At 45.5% G+C, this 20,553-nt stretch overlaps 1 protein-coding gene across 3 annotated transcripts in view; it reads left to right on the top strand.

Annotated features, from left to right (window-relative positions):
- Positions 1 to 20,553, top strand: part of NOL4L (nucleolar protein 4 like) — a 297,974-nt gene that overhangs the window by 86,288 nt on the left and 191,133 nt on the right. For all 3 annotated transcript variants that reach the window (XM_029612026.1, XM_029612024.1, XM_029612025.1), the window contains exon 2: positions 6,794 to 6,923. In XM_029612026.1, the coding sequence (XP_029467886.1) occupies positions 6,827 to 6,923 (97 nt within the window). In that variant the 5' untranslated portion in view covers positions 6,794 to 6,826. The remainder of the gene's footprint in view (positions 1 to 6,793; positions 6,924 to 20,553) is intronic.

Genomic DNA, 20,553 nt, shown 5'->3' with positions numbered 1-20,553 from the left:
GCCTGTGTGAAGGTGTGTGGTGTGTGTGTGAGAGAGAGGGAGCCTGTATTGGGGGGGGGGGTGTATGTGCATGAGAGAGAGGAAGCCTGTGTGAAGGTGTGTGTGTGTGTGTGTGTGTGTGTGAGAGAGGGAGCCTGTATGGGGAGGTGTATGTGCATGAGAGAGAGGGAGCCTGTGTGAAGGTGTGTGGTGTGTGTGTGAGAGAGAGGAAGCCTGTATGGGGGGGGGGGGTTATGTGCATGAGAGAGAGGAAGCCTGTGTGAAGGTGTGTGTGTGTGTGTGTGAGAGAGAGGGAGCCTGTATTGGGGGGGGGGGTGTATGTGCATGAGAGAGGGGGAGCCTGTGTGAAAATGTGTGTGTGTGTGTGTGAGAGAGAGGGAGCCTGTATGGGGGGGTGTATGTGCATGAGAGAGGGGGAGCCTGTGTGAAGGTGTGTGTGTGTGAGAGAGAGAGGGAGCTTGTATGGGGGGTGTGTGTGTGTGTGTGTGTGAGAGAGGGCGCCTGTGAGAGGGGCAGTACTGAGAGAGAGAGGTCAACTCTGGGAGTAGAGATATAGTGGAAGGGGGTTGAATCTAGATCTACAAATAGATTTTATCAGGTAAAGATAAAAAACACAATATCAGACAAGATTGGCCTAAAAACAGGAGTCCCCCAGGGCTCAGCACTCTCAGTGACTCTATTTAACATTTACATGCGCCCCCTCTGCCACCTACTAGCAGGGCTAGGGATCATACACTACATATATGCTGACGACATCCAACTAATTCTACCAGTGGAAGAGTCAATTGAGAAAACACTGAACTTTGCAATGATGTATCTAGACATAATAAAACAACTATTAACTCAAATGGAACTAGTAATTAACATAGAAAAAACGGAATTTATACACCTTGAACAAAAAAATATTGTAAGAATTCAAAATCCCATCAAACTTAAAAATGATAAATTAGTGGAGTTAAACGATAAGGTTAGAAATCTAGGAGTTATTGTGGACACCGAAATCAGTATTAAACAACACATATCAATAAAAGTAAGAGAAGGCTATGCCAAACTAATGGTCCTTAGAAGACTAAAACCCTTATTGAATCAGGAACACTTTCGTACAGTACTACAAGCATTAATATTTGCCAGCACGGACTACTGTAACACACTTTTCCTAGGATTACCATACACCACTATCAGACCACTGCAAATACTACAGAACTCGGCTGCCAGAATACTGACTGGTAAAGGCAGAAGAGATCATATCACCCAAACACTTGCAGATTTACACTGGCTCCCAATAGAACAGAGAGCTCAATTTAAAACACTATGCACAGTTCATGAACTAATAAATGACGAAAACGCTGACTGGCTAAACACCGCACTGCGATTACATGTCCCTCAAAGAAATCTCAGATCGGCCAATAAAGCTCTACTAACCATTCCCTCAGTCAAAACAGCAAAGTTGACCCAAGTTAGAGAGAGAGCACTATCTTTGGCAGGACCATTATTGTGGAACACATTACCCCTGGAATTAAGACTAATGAAAGAATTAAAACTCTTCAAAAAAGGCTTAAAAACCTGGCTCTTCAAAAAAGCATTTCACAGTGAGGTAGCGGAATAACAACACATACACAAAGCAGAAAGTCACCAAGAAACAGAAAATTGACAATTTTATTATTTGTTACCCATTATTAAATATTAAATTGAAACAGTATACACATATATGATTATCCCAAAATCATATAAATGGTAACCCCAACTCATCTCTCATTTAGAGTATATTACTGAACTATGTAACCGTAAAATATTGGCACACCATGGATAACTTAGAAACCTAACCAACCTATTTCGTGCCGAAATGTAAACCGTTGTGATGGTGCATTACTAAACGACGGTATAGAAACATTTTAAATAAATAAATAGAGGGGGAGGGGAAAAAGAGTGGAGGGTGGACGAGTTGGCGCCTGAGAGGGCAAAGTGAAAGGAAACTGGCCAAGGGAGTAGGGAAAGAGGGTGGCAGAGACTCTTACACTGTTCTTCTAGGAAAATTCTGCTCAAAATATTTAAAACTCTACAGGGTAGATTTTATAATTTTGCGCAAGCGCGTACTTTTGTTCGCGCACCAGGCGTGAACAAAAGTACGCTGGATTTTATAAGATACGCGCATAGCCGCGCGTATCTTATAAAATCCGGGGTCGGCGCACGCAAGGGGGTGCACATTTGTGCAACCTGCGCGTGCCGAGCCCAGCGTGGCCTGCCTCGGAGGGAACTTTCCTTCGCTCTCCCCCACCTTCCCCCCCCCGGCCCTATCTAAACCCCCCCGGCCCTATCTAAACCCCCCCCTTACCTTTGTTGGCAGATTTACGCCTGCTGAAAGCAGACTTAAATCTGCGCATGCCAGGGGACTGCTGGCGCGCCATCACCCGACCCGGGGGCTGGTCCGGAGGCCTCGACTACGCTCCCAGGCCGGCGCCACGCCCCGGGCCCGCCCCCAAAACGCCGCATCACACCTCCGAAACGCCGCGTCATTCATGGAATGCCCCCGACACGCCCCCGACACGCCCCTTTTATGAAACCCCGGGACTTATGCGCGTCCCGGGGCTCTGCACGCGCCGGCGGCCTATGCAAAATAGGTGCGCCGGCACGCGAGTGCCCTGCGCGCGTAAATCCGGCTGGATTTACGCACGCAGGGCATTTAAAATCCGGCCAAACATCTTTAAGTAATACATTTTTTCTCTATTACATTTTAAATGAATTACTTAGACTGTCATGTATATTGTGTTATTTTGAACAATATAAAGTGTGCAGAATTTTTCAGAATTTTAAATTTCTGTGTGCAGAATTTCCCCATGAGTAACCTTCTATATTTTCTATAAGGAAAATTGAACAAACTAAGTTGCTATAGAACCCTACAGAGAAAGTACACGCCAGCAGAATACTTTACTTTGTCATACATGCAGGACACAGACAGACCCTCACCAAATATAGAATAAAAAGACCAGAAAGTATAAAAAGATATGTGCAGACAAAAACTGAACTGGAAATCGCGAGAAGCCAGAGTCTGTATGAAGTGCAACAACGGAAAAAGAAGAACATTGCATTCCTCATAAATCAAACAATAAAATCAAGAAATCTAAATCATAATAAACTAAACCATTTAAAAAACATACCTCCACCAGACCTATCAGAGAGTCCTACAGAGATTCTCTACAGGTCCCCCCTGCCAAAACCTTCCACCACATGACGCTTAGAGACAGGGCTTTCTCTACAGCAGGACCCATGTTATGGAACTCTATCCCACCAGAACTGAGACAGGAACCCTGCCTTCCTACTTTCAGAAAAAGACTGAAAACCTGGTTATTTATGAAAGCCTTTCCAGATACCAATTGAATCCTTCTTCAACTCAAACAACAAAGACCTCCCTTCAGGATAATCAATAACTGGACAACTCCAAAATGATCTTTATTTTTAATGGACAGGTCTATTACCTTGTTACTCTACTATCTCACTGTTAATGTTTTTCTATCGCTTTCTTTCCATTCCAAGTTGCATTATGTCCCTGTTTTATTGTAACTGCTACTTCTTCTTACATCACATGATATTGTTCTAAGTTCTTATCCTTTTGTTCACATCCTGTTAATTGTAAACCGACATGATGCGACTCCCATCGCGAATGCCGGTATATAAAAAAATCAAATAAATAAATAAATAAATAAATAATAGAAAACCGTACTTATAAAAATAGACGTTCAGAACAGCTGATAAACAAAATATCCTTAAAGCTCAAATTTTGTTTTTTAAATTTTGCAAAACACCAACAAAATATTTCCTATAGGAAGACAGCATCAAGCACCACTAAATAATTAAAATGAATGAGGATACAAAACTTCTGCGCACTCTGCATACCTGGGAACGTTTGATTCTTTCCATTCACCATGACAGTATCACTCTCAGCCCCCTCTCCTCTCCTGACTGCACCCCTGACCCTGCCCTTCTGCCCACCCTCTCCCCACGGCCCCTTTCTTTCTCTCTGTCCCATAATGCCTCTCCCTCCTCTATGGCCTTTCAATGCTGGCCCTCTTCCCCATATTACCTTGGTAAAAGTTAGCGCCCTCCTCTTCTTCATGCCCTATTTTCATAGCGGGACTAGACCTCTGGCTCTTCCAGGCCTCCCCATGTGGCAGGATCTGCTCTCAGCCCCTACTCCTCACTCTTTTCAGCCTGAGTGAGATAGAAACAGCGTGTTGCTCCTCTTCTGGCTCTTCCAGGCCTCCCCATGTGGCAGGATCTGCTCTCAGCCCCTACTCCTCACTCTTTTCAGCCTGAGTGAGATAGAAACAGCGTGTTGCTCCTCTTCTGGCTCTTCCAGGCCTCCCCATGTGGCAGGATCTGCTCTCAGCCCCTACTCCTCACTCTTTTCAGCCTGAGTGAGATAGAAACAGCGTGTTGCTCCTCTTCTGGCTCTTCCAGGCCTCCCCATGTGGCAGGATCTGCTCTCAGCCCCTACTCCTCACTCTTTTCAGCCTGAGTGAGATAGAAACAGCGTGTTGCTCCTCTTCTGGCTCTTCCAGGCCTCTCCATGTGGCAGGATCTGCTCTCAGCCCCTACTCCTCACTCTTTTCAGCCTGAGTGAGATAGAAAACAGCGTGTTGCTCCTCTTCTGGCTCTTCCAGGCCTCCCCATGTGGCAGGATCTGCTCTCAGCCCCTACTCCTCACTCTTTTCAGCCTGAGTGAGATAGAAACAGCGTGTTTGCTCCTCTTCTGGCTCTTCCAGGCCTCCCCATGTGGCAGGATCTGCTCTCAGCCCCTACTCCTCACTCTTTTCAGCCTGAGTGAGATAGAAACAGCGTGTTGCTCCTCTTCTGGCTCTTCCAGGCCTCTCCATGTGGCAGGATCTGCTCTCAGCCCCTACTCCTCACTCTTTTCAGCCTGAGTGAGATAGAAACAGCGTGTTGCTCCTCTTCTGGCTCTTCCAGGCCTCTCCATGTGGCAGGATCTGCTCTCAGCCCCTACTCCTCACTCTTTTCAGCCTGAGTGAGATAGAAACAGCGTGTTGCTCCTCTTCACTGCCAGCACTTATTACCGCCCTCCCAAGTACAGATGCAGGATTTTGGCAGCACAGGGTTTAATTTAGGTGGGCTAGACCTCTCCTCATGGCAGGAAATGGCTTCCACGCTGCTTCTCTTCGTTGCAAATGTTCCCTGCAGACTCGGCAGTCCTTGGCAGGGATGGCTCCCGACGCCTGTCTGCAGCAGTGTGGGACTGGGCTCACAGACCACAGATCCGGAGGAGGAGAGAGAGAGAGCAGTCAGGAATGTGGAGGACGTTTAGGAGGAGGGGATTCATGTTTAACTTATTCTTATTTTGCTGTATTACTTTATGGGAATATATTGGGGAGTGAGGGAATAAGTGATTAAAAGAGAAGATAAAAATTGTTAGTCTGACATCTTGTAGCTTGAAAAGTGTACGTAGTTCAATAAAACCTTAAAAAAGATTGTTCAGGACACGCGGTCCAGGTTTAGTTTGATGCAGGCATGTTTCTTATGTGTGGCACTGGTGGATCTGATCTGGCATGGAGATTACTGGGGAGGGGGTGGCTGGAGCTTGGTACATTTATTTATTTATTTAGAAACTTTTATATACCGGTATTTGTGGGGACAACATACCGGTTCACATAATAACTGAAAGATTGGAAAATACATATCAACAGGGTAATGTAACTGGGCGGGGGGTAGAACAGAGAGGCAGTAGGAAGGATAGGGGAACAAGAAGGTAATAACCAAAACAATTTACAATGAAAGTCTCCTTAATATAAGGAGAGGGTGGTCACCTGAAAGGGGACTACGAGAGGGAGTGGAAGGAGTTATTCTGTGTAGGCATGGTTGAACAGAAGAGTTTTTAGTTTCTTTTTTAATTTAAATGCACAGGGTTCAAGTCGCATGTGGACAGGTAGTGTATTCCAGAGAGCGGGACCGGCAATGGAGATGGCACAGTCGCGGGTGGAGGAGAGATGAGCCAATTTCAAGGATTGAACATGTAGGGTGCCTTTGTTGGTGGATCTGGTGGCTCGGGTGGACAGGGGGGCAGTGAAAGGGAGGCAGTGAAAGGGAGGAGAACCTCATACGTAAACAGCCGAGCTCACAATGCAACCCTAAAAACATGGCTCTTCCGAAAACACTCCCCAATCCCTCTCTGTGAAAGAACCGTGCCCCCTTAGTGCATCCCATCGCCTCTGCTCACCCCCTACCCATCCTGACGAAATACCCAGCACTTGAAGTGCTGTAAGTTAGATTGTTTATATTATGTTTATGTTCATAATGTTCACTCCTCTACCCGAAGATTCCTCTGTAACCAGCCCTGCTCATTGCTTGGAAACATTTCCCTTTATTTCTTGTAAAGCGATGTGATTTACTACTTAAAAATAAATAAACAGAAAGCTGACTCCATTCTCCTGAGCTGAAACTTAGAGGTCACGTTTGTATTCTGGCCCCAGTTTTTGAAGGGAGGACCATGCAGGGCGTTTGATAGGTACAAATTCCCCAGTCTGCCACTAATTGCTATGCAGATGCTCCTGCGTGCGCCGAAAGAGAGCCGGCGTGCTCTTCCCACCAAACCATCGCCCCCCTCCTTCCCGCCACCTCTTTCTCTCTTCCTTCTCTTCCCCTCTGCTCTCTAGCTTCCCTCCTCTCTCTTGCACGCCTTCCTTTAGGAGTCCTCAGGCAGGAAGTGCTGTCACCCCCACCTACTTCTGCAACATTTGTACTGCCTGCAGTGTGGCATCCACTAACCTTTTATGTTTGGCTTTAGGATGAAAACTCAGTGAAGAGTGACAGATTTTATATGAATGACTGCACATGGATATCAGCTGATCAGAGCGGGAGCCCTGGAAAGACGGAGAGGATGAGAAGCCCCCAGAATCTTCACATCCAGGAGGAGGGTAAGCAACACTCGGGGCCTGATTTACTAAACCTCTTATTCTGTGGAAAGAAGCTGCTCGTTTAAGTAATCTAACCAGATATGACTGATCCGGCTGAGTTACAATGTATCTTCTGCATATATGTGCGCACTTCGCAGATAAGTCAACCCGGCTACGCTTAGACCTGCTTTATGGGGTATCTAAGCTTAGATGTAAATTTATGTGGCTAACTCCAAATATTGCTGGTTATCTGTATAAATTATACAACTAAGGTGCTCCACCCCGGATCCGCCCAGTACACGTCTACTTTTTGTGCGTGCAGCTTTTAGCCATGAAACAGACTTATACGTAGGCGTATATTCTGGGCTGATACTTAGCTGCATAATTCCCGCTTTTCCACCTGAATAGTGCCGAATGCGCGTTGAATATCGGGCCCACTTTATTAACACTTTTTACGATGATGTCTCCAGATGAGTCCATTTTATGCATAAATATATAAAGGAGACAGGCACAAAGTCAGATTCTGAGCAAATATAAATGTTTGACAGAGTTCAGATATCACAAACTTACTGCTTTGTAGTTCATCCATTGTGACAAATATAATTCTTCAGAATGGAAAAAGGTGTGCTCATGAGCTGATGGGTAAAAATGCTTCCAAACAACTCTATAAAAACCTGCTTCAAAAACTTGTACCAAATAGTTAAACTTTTGGACACACATAAGTCACTTGTTTTGGAGGGAAAGTTCATATATGCTGTGAAAATAAATATAAATAATGAAAGAATCCGAGGCAGTCAGGAAATCACTAGTAATGCAAAAATCAAGATCCTGCTGTGTGTAAAAGGGTCAACAATATGTTATGCTCAAAGTGACCTCATATAACGTGCCCAAGAAGCTACAGGCTTAAAAAGCTCTAGGGAGCGTTAGGCCTTTCTAATCATTGGTCACTGAGACTATTTTAACAAGGGCTCCCAATAGGAGCTAATCAATGTTGAAAGATACTTCAGTTGATGAAGTTATCCTGAGAAACACTTATCTTGTGTTGCAGTGCCCTCCAGTCCACGTATGACTGCTTTTGGCAGGGATTACAGTCCATATAAAGGTGCAAAGCCAATCCAGTCGGTTCCCAGTGGCATACCTCTCAGTGTCCGGCCACCGACCGCACGCCACATTTTTTTCAACATGGCGACTGGGTTTAGAAAGTCCTTGGACACTCGGGGCACTATGTCCATAATGGACCCGCACAATGATGTGTTTTGTGCCTCGGGCCTTCCCACGACGTCCGTCGCTGCCCCAGTTGCGCACAAATGACCCCCAAAGGCCGGCATGCTTGACTGGAAAAAATGGAGCATTTGTTTGCCACAAAACGGTCTGTTCCATTGACTCCAGTACAGAGTGCACCAAGCCGAGGAGACCCATCTACCTCGGAGTCGCCATGCCAGGAAGACCATGGAGCGGGTAACTGTCCGTCTCCAATGTCCACCCATTCTAAGACATCTGCTTCACTGTCCTCGGTGCCAGAGAAGGACCGGACCAAGCACCGGGGGAACCACCGCCACCGGCACCAACGTGCTTCTCCACCCAGTGCCGGCACCGACACTGCAGCGGCATCGACTTCCACCGAACCACCTGCAAAGAGGGCCCAGGGAGAGGAGCCCCCATCCTTCTCTGGACCCGGGACACTGAGGTGTTCCTCACCGATATCAGTGCCGGATACTGAGCCTCCACAGATTTATGTGGAGACTCCAGTAACGCCTAGCCTGCCTCCTACCCCAGGCGCAGTGTTATTTACGCCTGGAGTAGGAGGCAGGCTAGGCGTTACTGGAGTCCAGTAGGTAGGAGGAGGCCAGCCTTCAGGGAGGAATTGGACAGACTCCGGGGCTTCCAATCGGCCCCCATACCAGCACCAGAACCGGTGCCCTCGATGTTCGCACTGCTTCTGGAACATTTGGACACCCTCATCAGTGCCCTACTGACTTAACCCGTGCCATCGGACATGCTGGCACCAAGTCAACCATCGATGCCTCCACAGATCCTGATTCCCATTTCGGGTTCCTTGGAGGAGGATGAGGCGGCCTCCGGCCCAGTCCCTGCACGGGACCCACCGATGCCGGAACCCATTCCAGGGCCATCAGGTTTATCAGTACCTAGGTGCACCTCATTTACCTCGGTGCCCTCGATGCCTGCACCACCTCCTTTGATGCCGGTGCCGCCTGGCTCGATGCCACCTCGCCATCCATCGATGCCGCCTTCCCACCCTCTCGGGTTTGGTGTTTTCCCTCCCTCCCTCTGGAGGCCCGTGGGTGAAGGGGAGACTCCCTAGGATCCATGGGAGGATGCATCCTCTGACCATTCCTCACAAGCTTCTGAGGAACTTCTCTCGAAGCCTTCACCCATGGAAGAAAGGCGTTGTTCTCCTCCGGAAGACCTCTCCTTTTCCAGCTTTGTCAAGGAGATTTCTGAAACTATTCCATTCAACTGGTAACGGAGGAAGACGCTCGCCACAAAATGTTGGAGGTCTTACAATTCGTAGATGCTCCAAAAGAAGTAATGGCGATACCAGTGCATGAAGTTCTTCTCAACCTCTTGCACTGCCTGTGGGATCATCTGGGTACTGTACCTCCAGTAAACAGGAAGACGGATCCCACGTACCTGGTTCAACAAGCCCCAGGTTTTTAGAAGAGCCAATTGCCCCACCATTCTGTAGTGGTGGAATCAACCCAAAAGAAGGCTAAAAGATCCCGTCCACATTCCTCTGCTCCTCCTGGAAAGGAACAGAAGGCGTTGGATGCATTAGAGCGCAGAGTTTTTTCAAGGGTCCATGTTAATAGCTCGTATAGCAGCATACCAACTATACATGACCCAATATAATATGAATCTCTGGAAGCAAGTCCAAGAATTCTCAGAGACCCTGCCACAGCAGTTTCAGGAGAGCTTATCCTCCATCCTACAAAAAGGATTGGATCCAGAGTTTCGGCAACATCCAGAGTTTCGGCAGCAGGCATCAGTGCTAGACGCTGGGCCTGGCTTAAGGCCTCAGACCTATGCCCAGAGGTACAGGACAAATTAGCAGATCTCCTCTGTACAGGAGAAAACCTGTTTGGGGACAAGATCCAGCACACAGTGGCCCAGCTTAAAGACCATCATGAAACCCTGCGTCAATTATCAACTGCCACCTCAGATGCCCCTTCCATGACCCATAGGGGCACATGAAGGGACACTAGAAAACAATTTTATAGACCAGGTAGGTACTACCCTCCTAATTCCCATGCTCGGACAGCTCGTGCCCCTTACAGAGGACATATGCGTAGGACTCCTAGAGTGCAGCCAGCTCCCCAAGCTGGGCCTTCAGCTGGATTTTGACTTCTTTCCAGAGAGCAGCAGCCACCTCCCTGGATCCCACAACCCAGTTCACCAGTGGGAGGCCACCTCTGCCGCTTTGCAACCAATTGGCGCCCAATTACCACAGACTGATGGGTACTGTCCATCATAACCCACGGTTACCGCCTAAATATTTTAGCTTAACCCCCGGACTCCCCACCCACTCCAGTATGGAGCCGAGACGATTACACAGTATTTCTCGAGTCAGAGCTCTCAACCCTTCTGTATGCCAGGGCCGTAGACCCGGTTCCCTTGACTCAGCAGGGGAGAGGATTCTACTCTCGGTATTTTCTAATCCCAAAAAAGACTAATCTGAGGTTGGTTTAGGAACTCACCTTCCTCAATGTTGTATTTTTTTTGGGATGTGAAAAACAAAAAAAAACCCGTTTGTACATAAAAAAAATAAATAAAAAGACTGACGGCCTCCGTTATATTCTAGATCTTCGTGCCTTGAACAGATTTCTCCACAAAGAATGATTCAGAATGCTGTCCTTGGGCACCAAGCTCCCTCTCTTACAGCAAGGGGATTGGTTCTGCTTTATGGATCTTCAAGATGCTTACGCCTATATTGCAATCTTTCCTCCTCATCGAAAATACCTACAATTTGTAATCGGACAAAGGCACTATCAATATAAGGTACTGCCATTCAGCCTTGCCTCGGCACCCCAAGTGTTCACAAAATGCCTGGCAGTTGTGGCAGCACAGTTACACCGCCAGGGCGTCCATGACTTCCCTTATCTGGACAATTGGCTCATAAAAAGCCCGTCCAGAGAAGGAGCCCTCGACTCCCTCCACCTCACCATACGACTTCTCCATTCATTGAGATTTCTAATAAACTACCCGAAATCCCACTTGACACCCTCTTACCATCTCTTCTTTATTGGAGCAGACCTGGAAACCACGGTGGCCAAGGGGTTCCTACCCAACGAATGCGCAACCACGCTGTCCAACCTCGCCAGCTCAATCCGTCATCGGCATGTATCCTCAGCTCACCAGATGCTCATGTTGCTAGGCCATATGGCGTCAACGGTCCACATCACCCCAATGGCACGTCTAGTCATGAGAGTGACACAGTGGCCCTTGAGGTCTCAGTGGAACCAAGCCACTCAGCCACTCTCATCCCTAGTCCACATAACCAACCAGCTTCGTTTATCCCTTGCCTGGTGGATGCACAAAGCGAACTTCCAAAAAGGTATTCCCTTCCAGCAATCAGCTCCTCAGATGACCGTGACCACGGACACCTCCAACCTAGGTTGGGGAGCCCATGTCGAAGGCCTTCAAACCCAAGGGATTTGGATAAAAGCCGAAGCAACCTGTCAGATCAACTTCCTAGAGCTTCCAGCGATGCGGTACGCCCTTTATGCATTCCAGGACTGCCTGTCCAATAGGGTTGTCTTGATTTAAACAGACAATCAAGTAGCAATATGGTACCTGAACAAACAAGGGGGCATGGGATCTTACCTGCTCTGCCAAGAGGCGGTGCAGATTTGGGCCTAGGCCTTGTTGCACTCCATACTACTGCACGCCACTTACCTGGCAGGCACACAGAATGTAGTAGCGGACCACCTCAGCCGGACATTCCAGCCCCACGAGTGGTCTCTGGATCCCTCTGTTGCGAGCAGGATCTTCCACCGGTGGGGACAGCCGGACATCGATCTATTTGCGTCCAGGCAGAACTGCAAAGTGGAAGAATTCTGCTCACTACACAGGGACCGAAGAACATTGGCCATGGATGCCTTTGCCCACCCCTGGAACACAGGCCTGCTATATGCGTACCCTACAATTCCGCTAATAAGCAAGACTCTCGTGAAACTACAACAGGACCGAGGCTCAATGATACTCATAGCCCCATATTGGACATGCCAAGTCTGGTTTCCCATTCTTCTCGACCTCTCTGTCCAGGAACCCATTCGCCTGGGCATGGCGCCCAACCTTATTACCCAGAATCACGGCAAGTTGCGCCATCCGAACCTCCAGACCCTATCTCTGACAGCCTGGATGTTGAAAGGTTGATACTACAACCCCTCAACCTTTCTACTAACGTCTCTCATGTCCTAGTAGCTTCACGAAAGCCTTCCACACGAACGTCTTATCGTTCTAAGTGGAAGAGATTCACTTTGTGGTGCACGCAGAAAGGCTTTGATTCCTTTCTTGCCCCATGCCGCAACTCCTAGACTAACTCTGGCACCTCTCGGAATCTGGTCTCCAGACTTCCTCCATCCGAGTACACCTAAGTGCCATCTCTGCTTACCATCGAGAAAAAGGGGGCGCACTGATATCGGCTCAACCCCTTGTGAGTCGTTTCATGAGAGGCTTACTACAGCTCAAGCCTCCATTACGCCCGCCAGTCGTGGCCTGGGACCTCAACATGGTACTCGCATGGCTCATGCATCCTCCATTTGAGCCCCTGCACACCTGTGAATTCAAAAACCTCACACGGAAGGTTATTTTCCTAGTAGCCATTACATCAGCTCGCAGTGAGTTACAAGCCGCATCTCAAAAAAGATATAGTTGCGATGGAGAAGGTACAGAGAAGGGCAACCAAAATGATAAAGGGGATGGAACAGCTCCCCTATGAGGAAAGGCTGAAGAGGTTAGGGCTGTTCAGCTTGGAGAAGAGACGGCTGAGGGGGGATATGATAGAGGTGTTTAAGATCATGAGAGGTCTTGAACGAGTAGATGTGACTCGGTTATTTTCACTTTTGAATAATAGAATGACTAGGGGGCATTCCATGAAGTTAGCAAGTAGCACATTTAAGACTAATCGGAGAAAATTCTTTTTCACTCAATGCACAATAAAGCTCTGGAATTTGTTGCCAGAGGATGTGGTTAGTGCAGTTAGTGTAGCTGGGTTCAAAAAAGGTTTGGATAAGTTCTTGGAGAAGTCCATTAATGGCTATTAATCAATTTTACTTAGGGAATAGCCACTGCTATTGATTGCATCAGTAGCATGGGATCTTCTTAGTGTTTGGGTAATTGCCAGGTTCTTGTGGCCTGGTTTTGGCCTCTGTTGGAAACAGGATGCAGGGCTTGATGGACCCTTGGTCTGACCCAGCATGGCAATTTCTTATGTTCTTAAGCCCTTGTAACCTACTTGCCATATACAAGGTTCCTCCATGACCGGGAAGTTCTGCACACTCACCCTAAATTCCTACCTCTGATTGAGTCTTAAATTCAGACAGTGTAGAACAAAGCCTTCTAAGCCGTGAAAACTGGCTGATTGGCAGACTATCTTTGAGTTTCTCAGGGTGGCAACTCGAATATTTCAAAAACTGATTCCGGTCCGTCTCTTTCCGATACAAGGTTGTAGATAACCCATCCCCCTCTCTTGTTATAGTAATATCCAGGAAAGCTAGAGAGAACACATGATACTTCAGGGTAAATTTTAAATGTGGATTCTAACCATTCATCCATATTGCAAATGCTTGAAGATCCTCACAAGTACCTAACCAAATGAAAAAAATATTGATATAGCGTCGCCACAGCTGGATCTTACTGAACCAAAGGGAAGAATATAGAAATTCCTCTTCAAAGTGGGCCACAAAAAGATTGGCTATATCGGGGGCAACCGTGGCTCCCATCCCCACTACACTGGGGAATATTGTGTTAGTTTTGTGATACTTTCTGTGTTTTCCTCAGATTACCGAGGTAGTGGGGCTCTTTTTGAGTGTTTTGGATTGTAAAATTATCTGAATACATTTTAAACCTGACTGGGTATGTTTGAATTTAACTGGTTAGGTCTTAAGTTATACAAAACAAAAAGAGAAAGAAATTAAATTTAGTTATTTATTTAGTTATTTATTTATTTATTTATTTATTTATTTACTTTTATATACCGATGTTCCTGTATAGGATACATATCACATTGGTTTACATAGAAACTGAACTGTCGCCATGGGGCGAGTACAAGGAACATGTAATACAATAAAATAGTAAAATAAGAACATAGAGCTATACATGATTTAACTTCAAATACACTTTTGGTGCAAGCAATAATTGCGGGGAAAACTGGAATAACTGATGGATACCGGGTGGCACGAACACAATCTAGAGGGCAAGTTAAAGTCTTTTGGAGGAACAGGGGGGGCCTCAGTGAGTGTTATCTCTCTGAAAAGGCTTGGCTGAAAAGCCATGTTTTAAGTTTCTTTTTGAATACCAGAGGGCAGGGTTCTTGGCGGAGGTCCGGGGGGAGCGAATTCCAGAGAGGAGGACCAGCTGTGGAAAGGGCGCGTTTCCTTAAAGAGGTTTTTGTGGGTGGGGTATACAAAGTGTCTTTGTATACTCTTCTGATGGGTCTGTTCGAAATGTGCGGACGTAGTTGGAAGCTTAGCTTGAGGGGGGAGATATTATGAAAAGCCTTGTGAATCATCATGAGCATTTTAAAGAGAATCCTGGATTTGATGGGTAACCAGTGAAGGTTCTGAAGGATGGGGGTGATGTGTTCTCTTTTATTAGCGTTGGTGAGAATCCTGGCAGCAGCATTCTGGACCATGTGTAGGGGTTTGGTGGTGTTAGCAGGGAGACCCAGAAGGAGGGAGTTGCAGTAATCAATTTTAGACAGATGATGGATTGGAGCACCAAACGGAAGTCTCGGAGGTGAAGGAGAGGTTTCAGTTTTCTTAGTACCTGCAGTTTGAAAAAGCATTCTTTGGTGGTGTTATTTACGAATTTTTTAAAGTTAAGCTGGTTATCAAGCAGAACACCTAGGTCTCTCACATATGGTGAGTGATTAACTGATGTTTTGGCTAGTTGGGAAGAACTTGGCGAGTTGAGCAGAACGTTGTTGTTGTCCTGAGATATGAGAAGAATCTCCGTCTTATTGGTATTGAGGACGAGGTTGAGGCTGGTAAGAAGTAGGTTGATTGATTGAAGGCAGCTATTCCAATGGGACCATGTTTTGTGGGACCATGTTTCAATAGCAATATTTTAATCAAATTATGTGTTTACAAATTATTAAAAAATATTACAAAACATATTAATCGCTAGATGCTACCCCATTAAAATCTTAATCAAAATATCACAAGCATTCACACCATTCATACAATACATTCCATACCACATGCACCCCATATTGCATACATATAGAAACTAATATATATCAAAAGAATTTTATATATTACAGAAGTTGTATAACAAAGAATATCTAGCTGTTAATCATCTTATGTATCATTGTCACATAGGATCTTACAAGATGATGTGATGAATCTACAATGAGCTTCCTCCTTATAACATCAAAATGGCCTTCTTACAAAAACAAATTCATGAACTTTCTTAAATTCCCAACAAAAAATTCTTTGTTTCACCCTTCAGTCGAGGGCTTCATTAGGGGAAATATGCCAAATGCTGTTAAACCTATCCATTTAGCAACAGAAACCTTCAAAGTTCAATACAATATCACTTGCCATTATATTCATTACATTGTCTCCAAACACCAGGGGGGCTTATATAGTATCCAGGGATGCCAAACTTCCATATTATATAGCTGCCATTATCTTCACATGATGTCAATGGTTCCATGTATGTCTGGATCCTGGAAAATATTTATTATCTTGGAATTTAAGTAAGCATTTCCAAGGATAACAAAGGGAAAATTGTGTTCAAATAGACAAAGCTATTGATTGCAGTGCCAGGAGCAACTTACACTTTTATGCAGGGCTTCTGATTTTAGGTTTTAACCAAAAAACACGGTTGATACACCCCGATGCATAAATTGAGTGGTGTTGGATAAACACCAAAAACAAATGGCACTTCCCTAGCACTCTTGCCACTCCTCTTGCCTGCTTTATTGTAACCTCCACTTTGTTTTTGGGCCTTTTTCATACTGGACACGACTCCACTACACATAGATGTGAGCCCTTGGACTGTGGCGTGGTTGATGCAGCCTAGCAGGTGAACCTGCTGGGCCCATACCAACAACTGGTGGACTCGCTGTTACTGGAACTGGAGCTTCACCTGTATTAACCCCATTCCCCACAGGTTGAGCCCTTGGTTCCAGGAGCTGGCAAGGCTTAGGTGAGAGTCCTGTAAGGAGTAATTGGATGAAGTCAAGGAGCAAACAGTGGTCAGGGCTGGCAGCAGGCAAGGGTAACTGGTTCCAAGTTTAGGTCAGGGTAGACAGCGAGCAAACAGTATCAGGGCCAAGCAGGGGTCAGGGCAGGTGGCAATCCAGAAGAGTAGCCCGTATCCATATCCAGTCAAGGGTCTGGGCAGGCGGCAAACTAGAAGAGTAGTCAGTCTGTAGCAGAGGTCATAACTGGAAATCAGGCCATGATAGACAAGGCAAGACAGGACATGGGAACAAGGCAAGACAGGAACAAAGCAAGGAGCCATGACATGAAGCCAAGTCACAAGGGGATAGCAACATATACTGCAAGGCAGGAAGACCTGTTGCTGATATACTGGGCTAGAATGCAGCTGGTGTTTTAAATATCAGCTGCACTGACGACTTCGGGGGAGCATTGGCAAGTCTGTCTCACCGCGGGGCCTTTAAGTGCAGAATAAGTGCACATGCATACTCCTAAGTAGAGGCGCAGCGTGACCAGCCCGGCAAGCAATGGCGGCATCACTGCTGTGAGAGGTCTCGGCTGCGTCCTGTGACTTTGGTGGCACTTGGCAAAGGTGTGGCCAGTCACATGGCCTTCCCTTGGTTGGCTGAGATATTACATTAATTTAACTGGAAAAGGAACCCAGCAATAGTATCTGTGCCGCAAAAACAATGATAAATATTGATTTTTACTCTCAAAGAACTCTTGATTAGCTGAAAAATAAACATTTCAATTTACAATTTATAAATACCTAAGAATAGAAGTCCTACTTATATTGTATCATTTTTGAAATGTCAGGAAGATTCCAGATCCTTTTTCCAAAGAAAAGTTTTTCATGATGAGAGAAAATTTCTTGAGTCCAATCACTGTTGGGCTGAAGAATGTACGATATAACCAAGGTCTCAGTAGAGATTTAATTTGGTACTTCCAACATGTGACTTACATCTATTCTAGCAAAAAGCAATTGTCCAGCTTGAGGTTCTTTTTCCTGCCCTCATGATTTTCTTTGGGCAAGATAGTAAACTTTAGTGGTTGGTGATACAAAAAATAATAGTGTGCTTCTTTTTGGACAGGCATAACAAATAGCCGCAAAAGATGGGTGATGTTTTCACTCATAGCTCAGAAATGTTTAAACATGCCTTTTGAGCATGTGCGGGTCTTCCTGCGCTAGCATCCTTGCACAGGCTCCTCCCTCAGTCTTTTTTTTTTTTCATCCGCACAGCAAACAGTTGAAAATGTCTTCTCTCTGAGTCACTGCAGCATAAAATGTCAGAGAAATCTTCTCAAAACATGGTTAAAATCCCTTTTAAAAAGTGTAAAATGTGTGGACATAAGATGTCTGAACTTGATTTACAATCTTACTGCTTAAAATACCTGGGATTTTATAGAAAGCTTTGTCTAAAATATGACCAGCAAAGCTTGTTAGATATGAGTAAGGAAAATTTGCTGTCAAGGGACTCTTCCCTGAGTCATACAGCTTGAGAGTCAAAGTTGCATGTAAGTCGAGACTTATCAGTGCTGATATTAGTGCCTGAATCATTGACGAAGACTGAGTTGAGACCTATCAGAGCCAAAAAAGCACGGCGCAGGAGAAAACATGCTGGTAATAAAACCTCAGTTCCAAGAAAACATGGTGCAGAACCTTCAGCACCAGTGCATCAATGACACTGACGTTCTTCAACGTGGAAGGAACCCCAAAACCACACCACACTCAACTTCACTGTAGGATATTTTTTTATCATCAGCATCAAATTCTTCCTCAGTGTTAATAGAGGAACCTAAGAAATGTGCTAGAAAGAGGAAGCACATAGAATCATCAGACTCTCCAATCTCACCTCAATTGCTGGAATGTCATTATAAAACCACAAAGAGTCAAATCAAGGGCGTTTAACCTTAATAACCAATTGCGGAATGCCATGCCTTTGTACAGAAATTTTAGGTGGACTTCCTCAAAAAATAGTCAAAATGCCTTCAAGTGATACCTTGATCTCTCAACCAGTATTAGAAAAACTATCTGCGATCGAACCTTCCCCCTTCACATTTTCGGAAGGGGAGAGGGAAAAAGGAAGCGGTAACCCCAAAGACCAACTCAGCATCCTTTGTACAATCTATTTTGGATGCTACAAAGTTCTATTGGTTCATTCCTAATGGACTCTAATTTGTTCTCATCAGATCATTCAAAAATAGTCCAATGGACACAGGCACACTCTTAGCAATTCTTTAAATTTCCTTCAATTTTTATACCAGATATGTTGCTGTCTTCTCTGAAAAAAACTTGTGTGACGTATTACGCTTGTTAAATAAGGGCCATCATAACACCAAGTGGATGCCTTGAAATTTCAGCAGTAACCAAGGAATTGGATCGAGGAAGAGTGCTCGATGTCATCTACTTGGACTTCAGCAAAGCTTTTGACACGGTCCCGCACAGGGGACTGGTGAATAAAATGAGAAACTTAGGAGTGAGTGCCAAGGTGGTGGCCTGGATTACAAACTGGTTGATGGACAGAAGACAATGTGTGGTGGTGAATGGAACTTACTCTGAAGAGAGAGTTGTGTTGAGCGGAGTGCCGCAAGGATCGGTGTTGGGACCGGTCCTGTTCAATATCTTTGTGAGCGACATTGCGGATGAGATAGAAGGTAAGGCTTGTCTTTTTGCAGATGGCATTAAGATCTGCAACAGAGTGGACACGCCAGAAGGAGTGGAGAGAATGAGACGAGATCTAAGGAAACTGGAAGAGTGGTCGAAGATATGGCAGCTGAAATTCAACGCCAAGAAGTGCAATCATGCATATGGGGTGTGGAAATCTGAAAGAACTGTATTCGATGGGGGCAGAAGGGCTGATGTGCACGGAGCAGGAGAGAGACCTGGGAGTGATAGTGTCTAATGATCTGAAGTCGGCGAAACAATTGACAAGGCGATAGTTAAAGCCAGAAGAATGCTGGGCTGCATAGAGAGAGGAATATCGAGTAAGAAAAGGCACATGATTATCCCCTTGTACAGGTCCTTGGTGAGGCCTCACCTGGAGTACTGTGTACAGTTCTGGAGACCGTATCTCTGAAGGGACAGAGACAGGATGGAGGTGATCCAGAGAAGGGCGACCAAAAAGGTGGAGGGTCTTCATTAAATGACTTATGAGGGGAGATTGAAGAATCTAAATATGTACACCCTGGAGGAAAGGAGGAGCAGAGGTGATATGATACAGACTTTCAGATACTTGAAAGGTTTTAATGATCCAAAGACAACGACAAACCTTTTCCATTGCAAAAAAATCAGCAGAACCAGGGGTCACGATTTAAAACTCCAGGGAGGAAGACTCATAACCAATGTCAGGAAGTATTTCTTCACGGAGAGGGTGGTGGATGCCTGGAACACCCTTCCGGAGGAAGTTGTGAAGACCAAAACTGTGAAGGATTTCAAAGAAGTGTGGGATAAACACTGTGGATCCATAAAGTCTAGAGGATGTGAATGAAGTGAAGAGGCATGGGAGCGGCTTGCGGGAATGATGGCTACTACCTGGAGATTAATATCCTAATTAAATAAACATACACACAGTTAATGCGACTCCAACATTGCTCTATGCTTCAACGGCAAGAGGAAATGGGAAAAAAAAAAAGGATTTGCATCCACAAAAAAGCAGGGGAGTAGCTTGCTTGATACAGTGGTTACTACCCCAAACCAAATTAGCCTGATACTTCACTTTCAATGATATCCAGCATAGTTCTCTGCTTCAACGGCAGGGGGAATGATGAAAAGATCTCTGCTTCAACGGCAGGGGTGATGATGTAAAGATGATTTATATTCGGACAACAACCAATAAGGACTGAGTTGCAAAGGCTGGTTAAACATGCGTGGGAGTAGCTTGCTATGACGGCGGTTACTACCCCTAAACAATTAACTAGATACTTCACTTAGATGTAGCTCCAAGGGAAATAGATCGATGGCAGGGGTGGATGGGAAATAGAACAAAAAGTCACTTACAAGGGACAAGAGAAACAGATAAGTATGGGAAAAAAAAAGTGAAAGCTTGCTGGGCAGACTGGATGGACCGTTTGGTCTTCTTCTGCCGTCATTTCTATGTGTCTATGTTTCTATGTTTCACGGCTTATTGAGTCATAAATAATTATCGGTCCCAATAATATTCATTTAAACTTTTTGAACATTTTTTTTTTAGATTTTTCAATGCCTGTAAAAGTGAAAAGAACAATTACATCCCATGTTTATGCTA

This window comes from Rhinatrema bivittatum, chromosome 8, assembly GCF_901001135.1.
Source record: "Rhinatrema bivittatum chromosome 8, aRhiBiv1.1, whole genome shotgun sequence".
NCBI lineage: Eukaryota > Metazoa > Chordata > Amphibia > Gymnophiona > Rhinatrematidae > Rhinatrema > Rhinatrema bivittatum.
The sequence above is the reverse complement of the archived record's forward strand: the minus strand, read 5'-3'. Positions and strand labels throughout refer to the sequence as shown.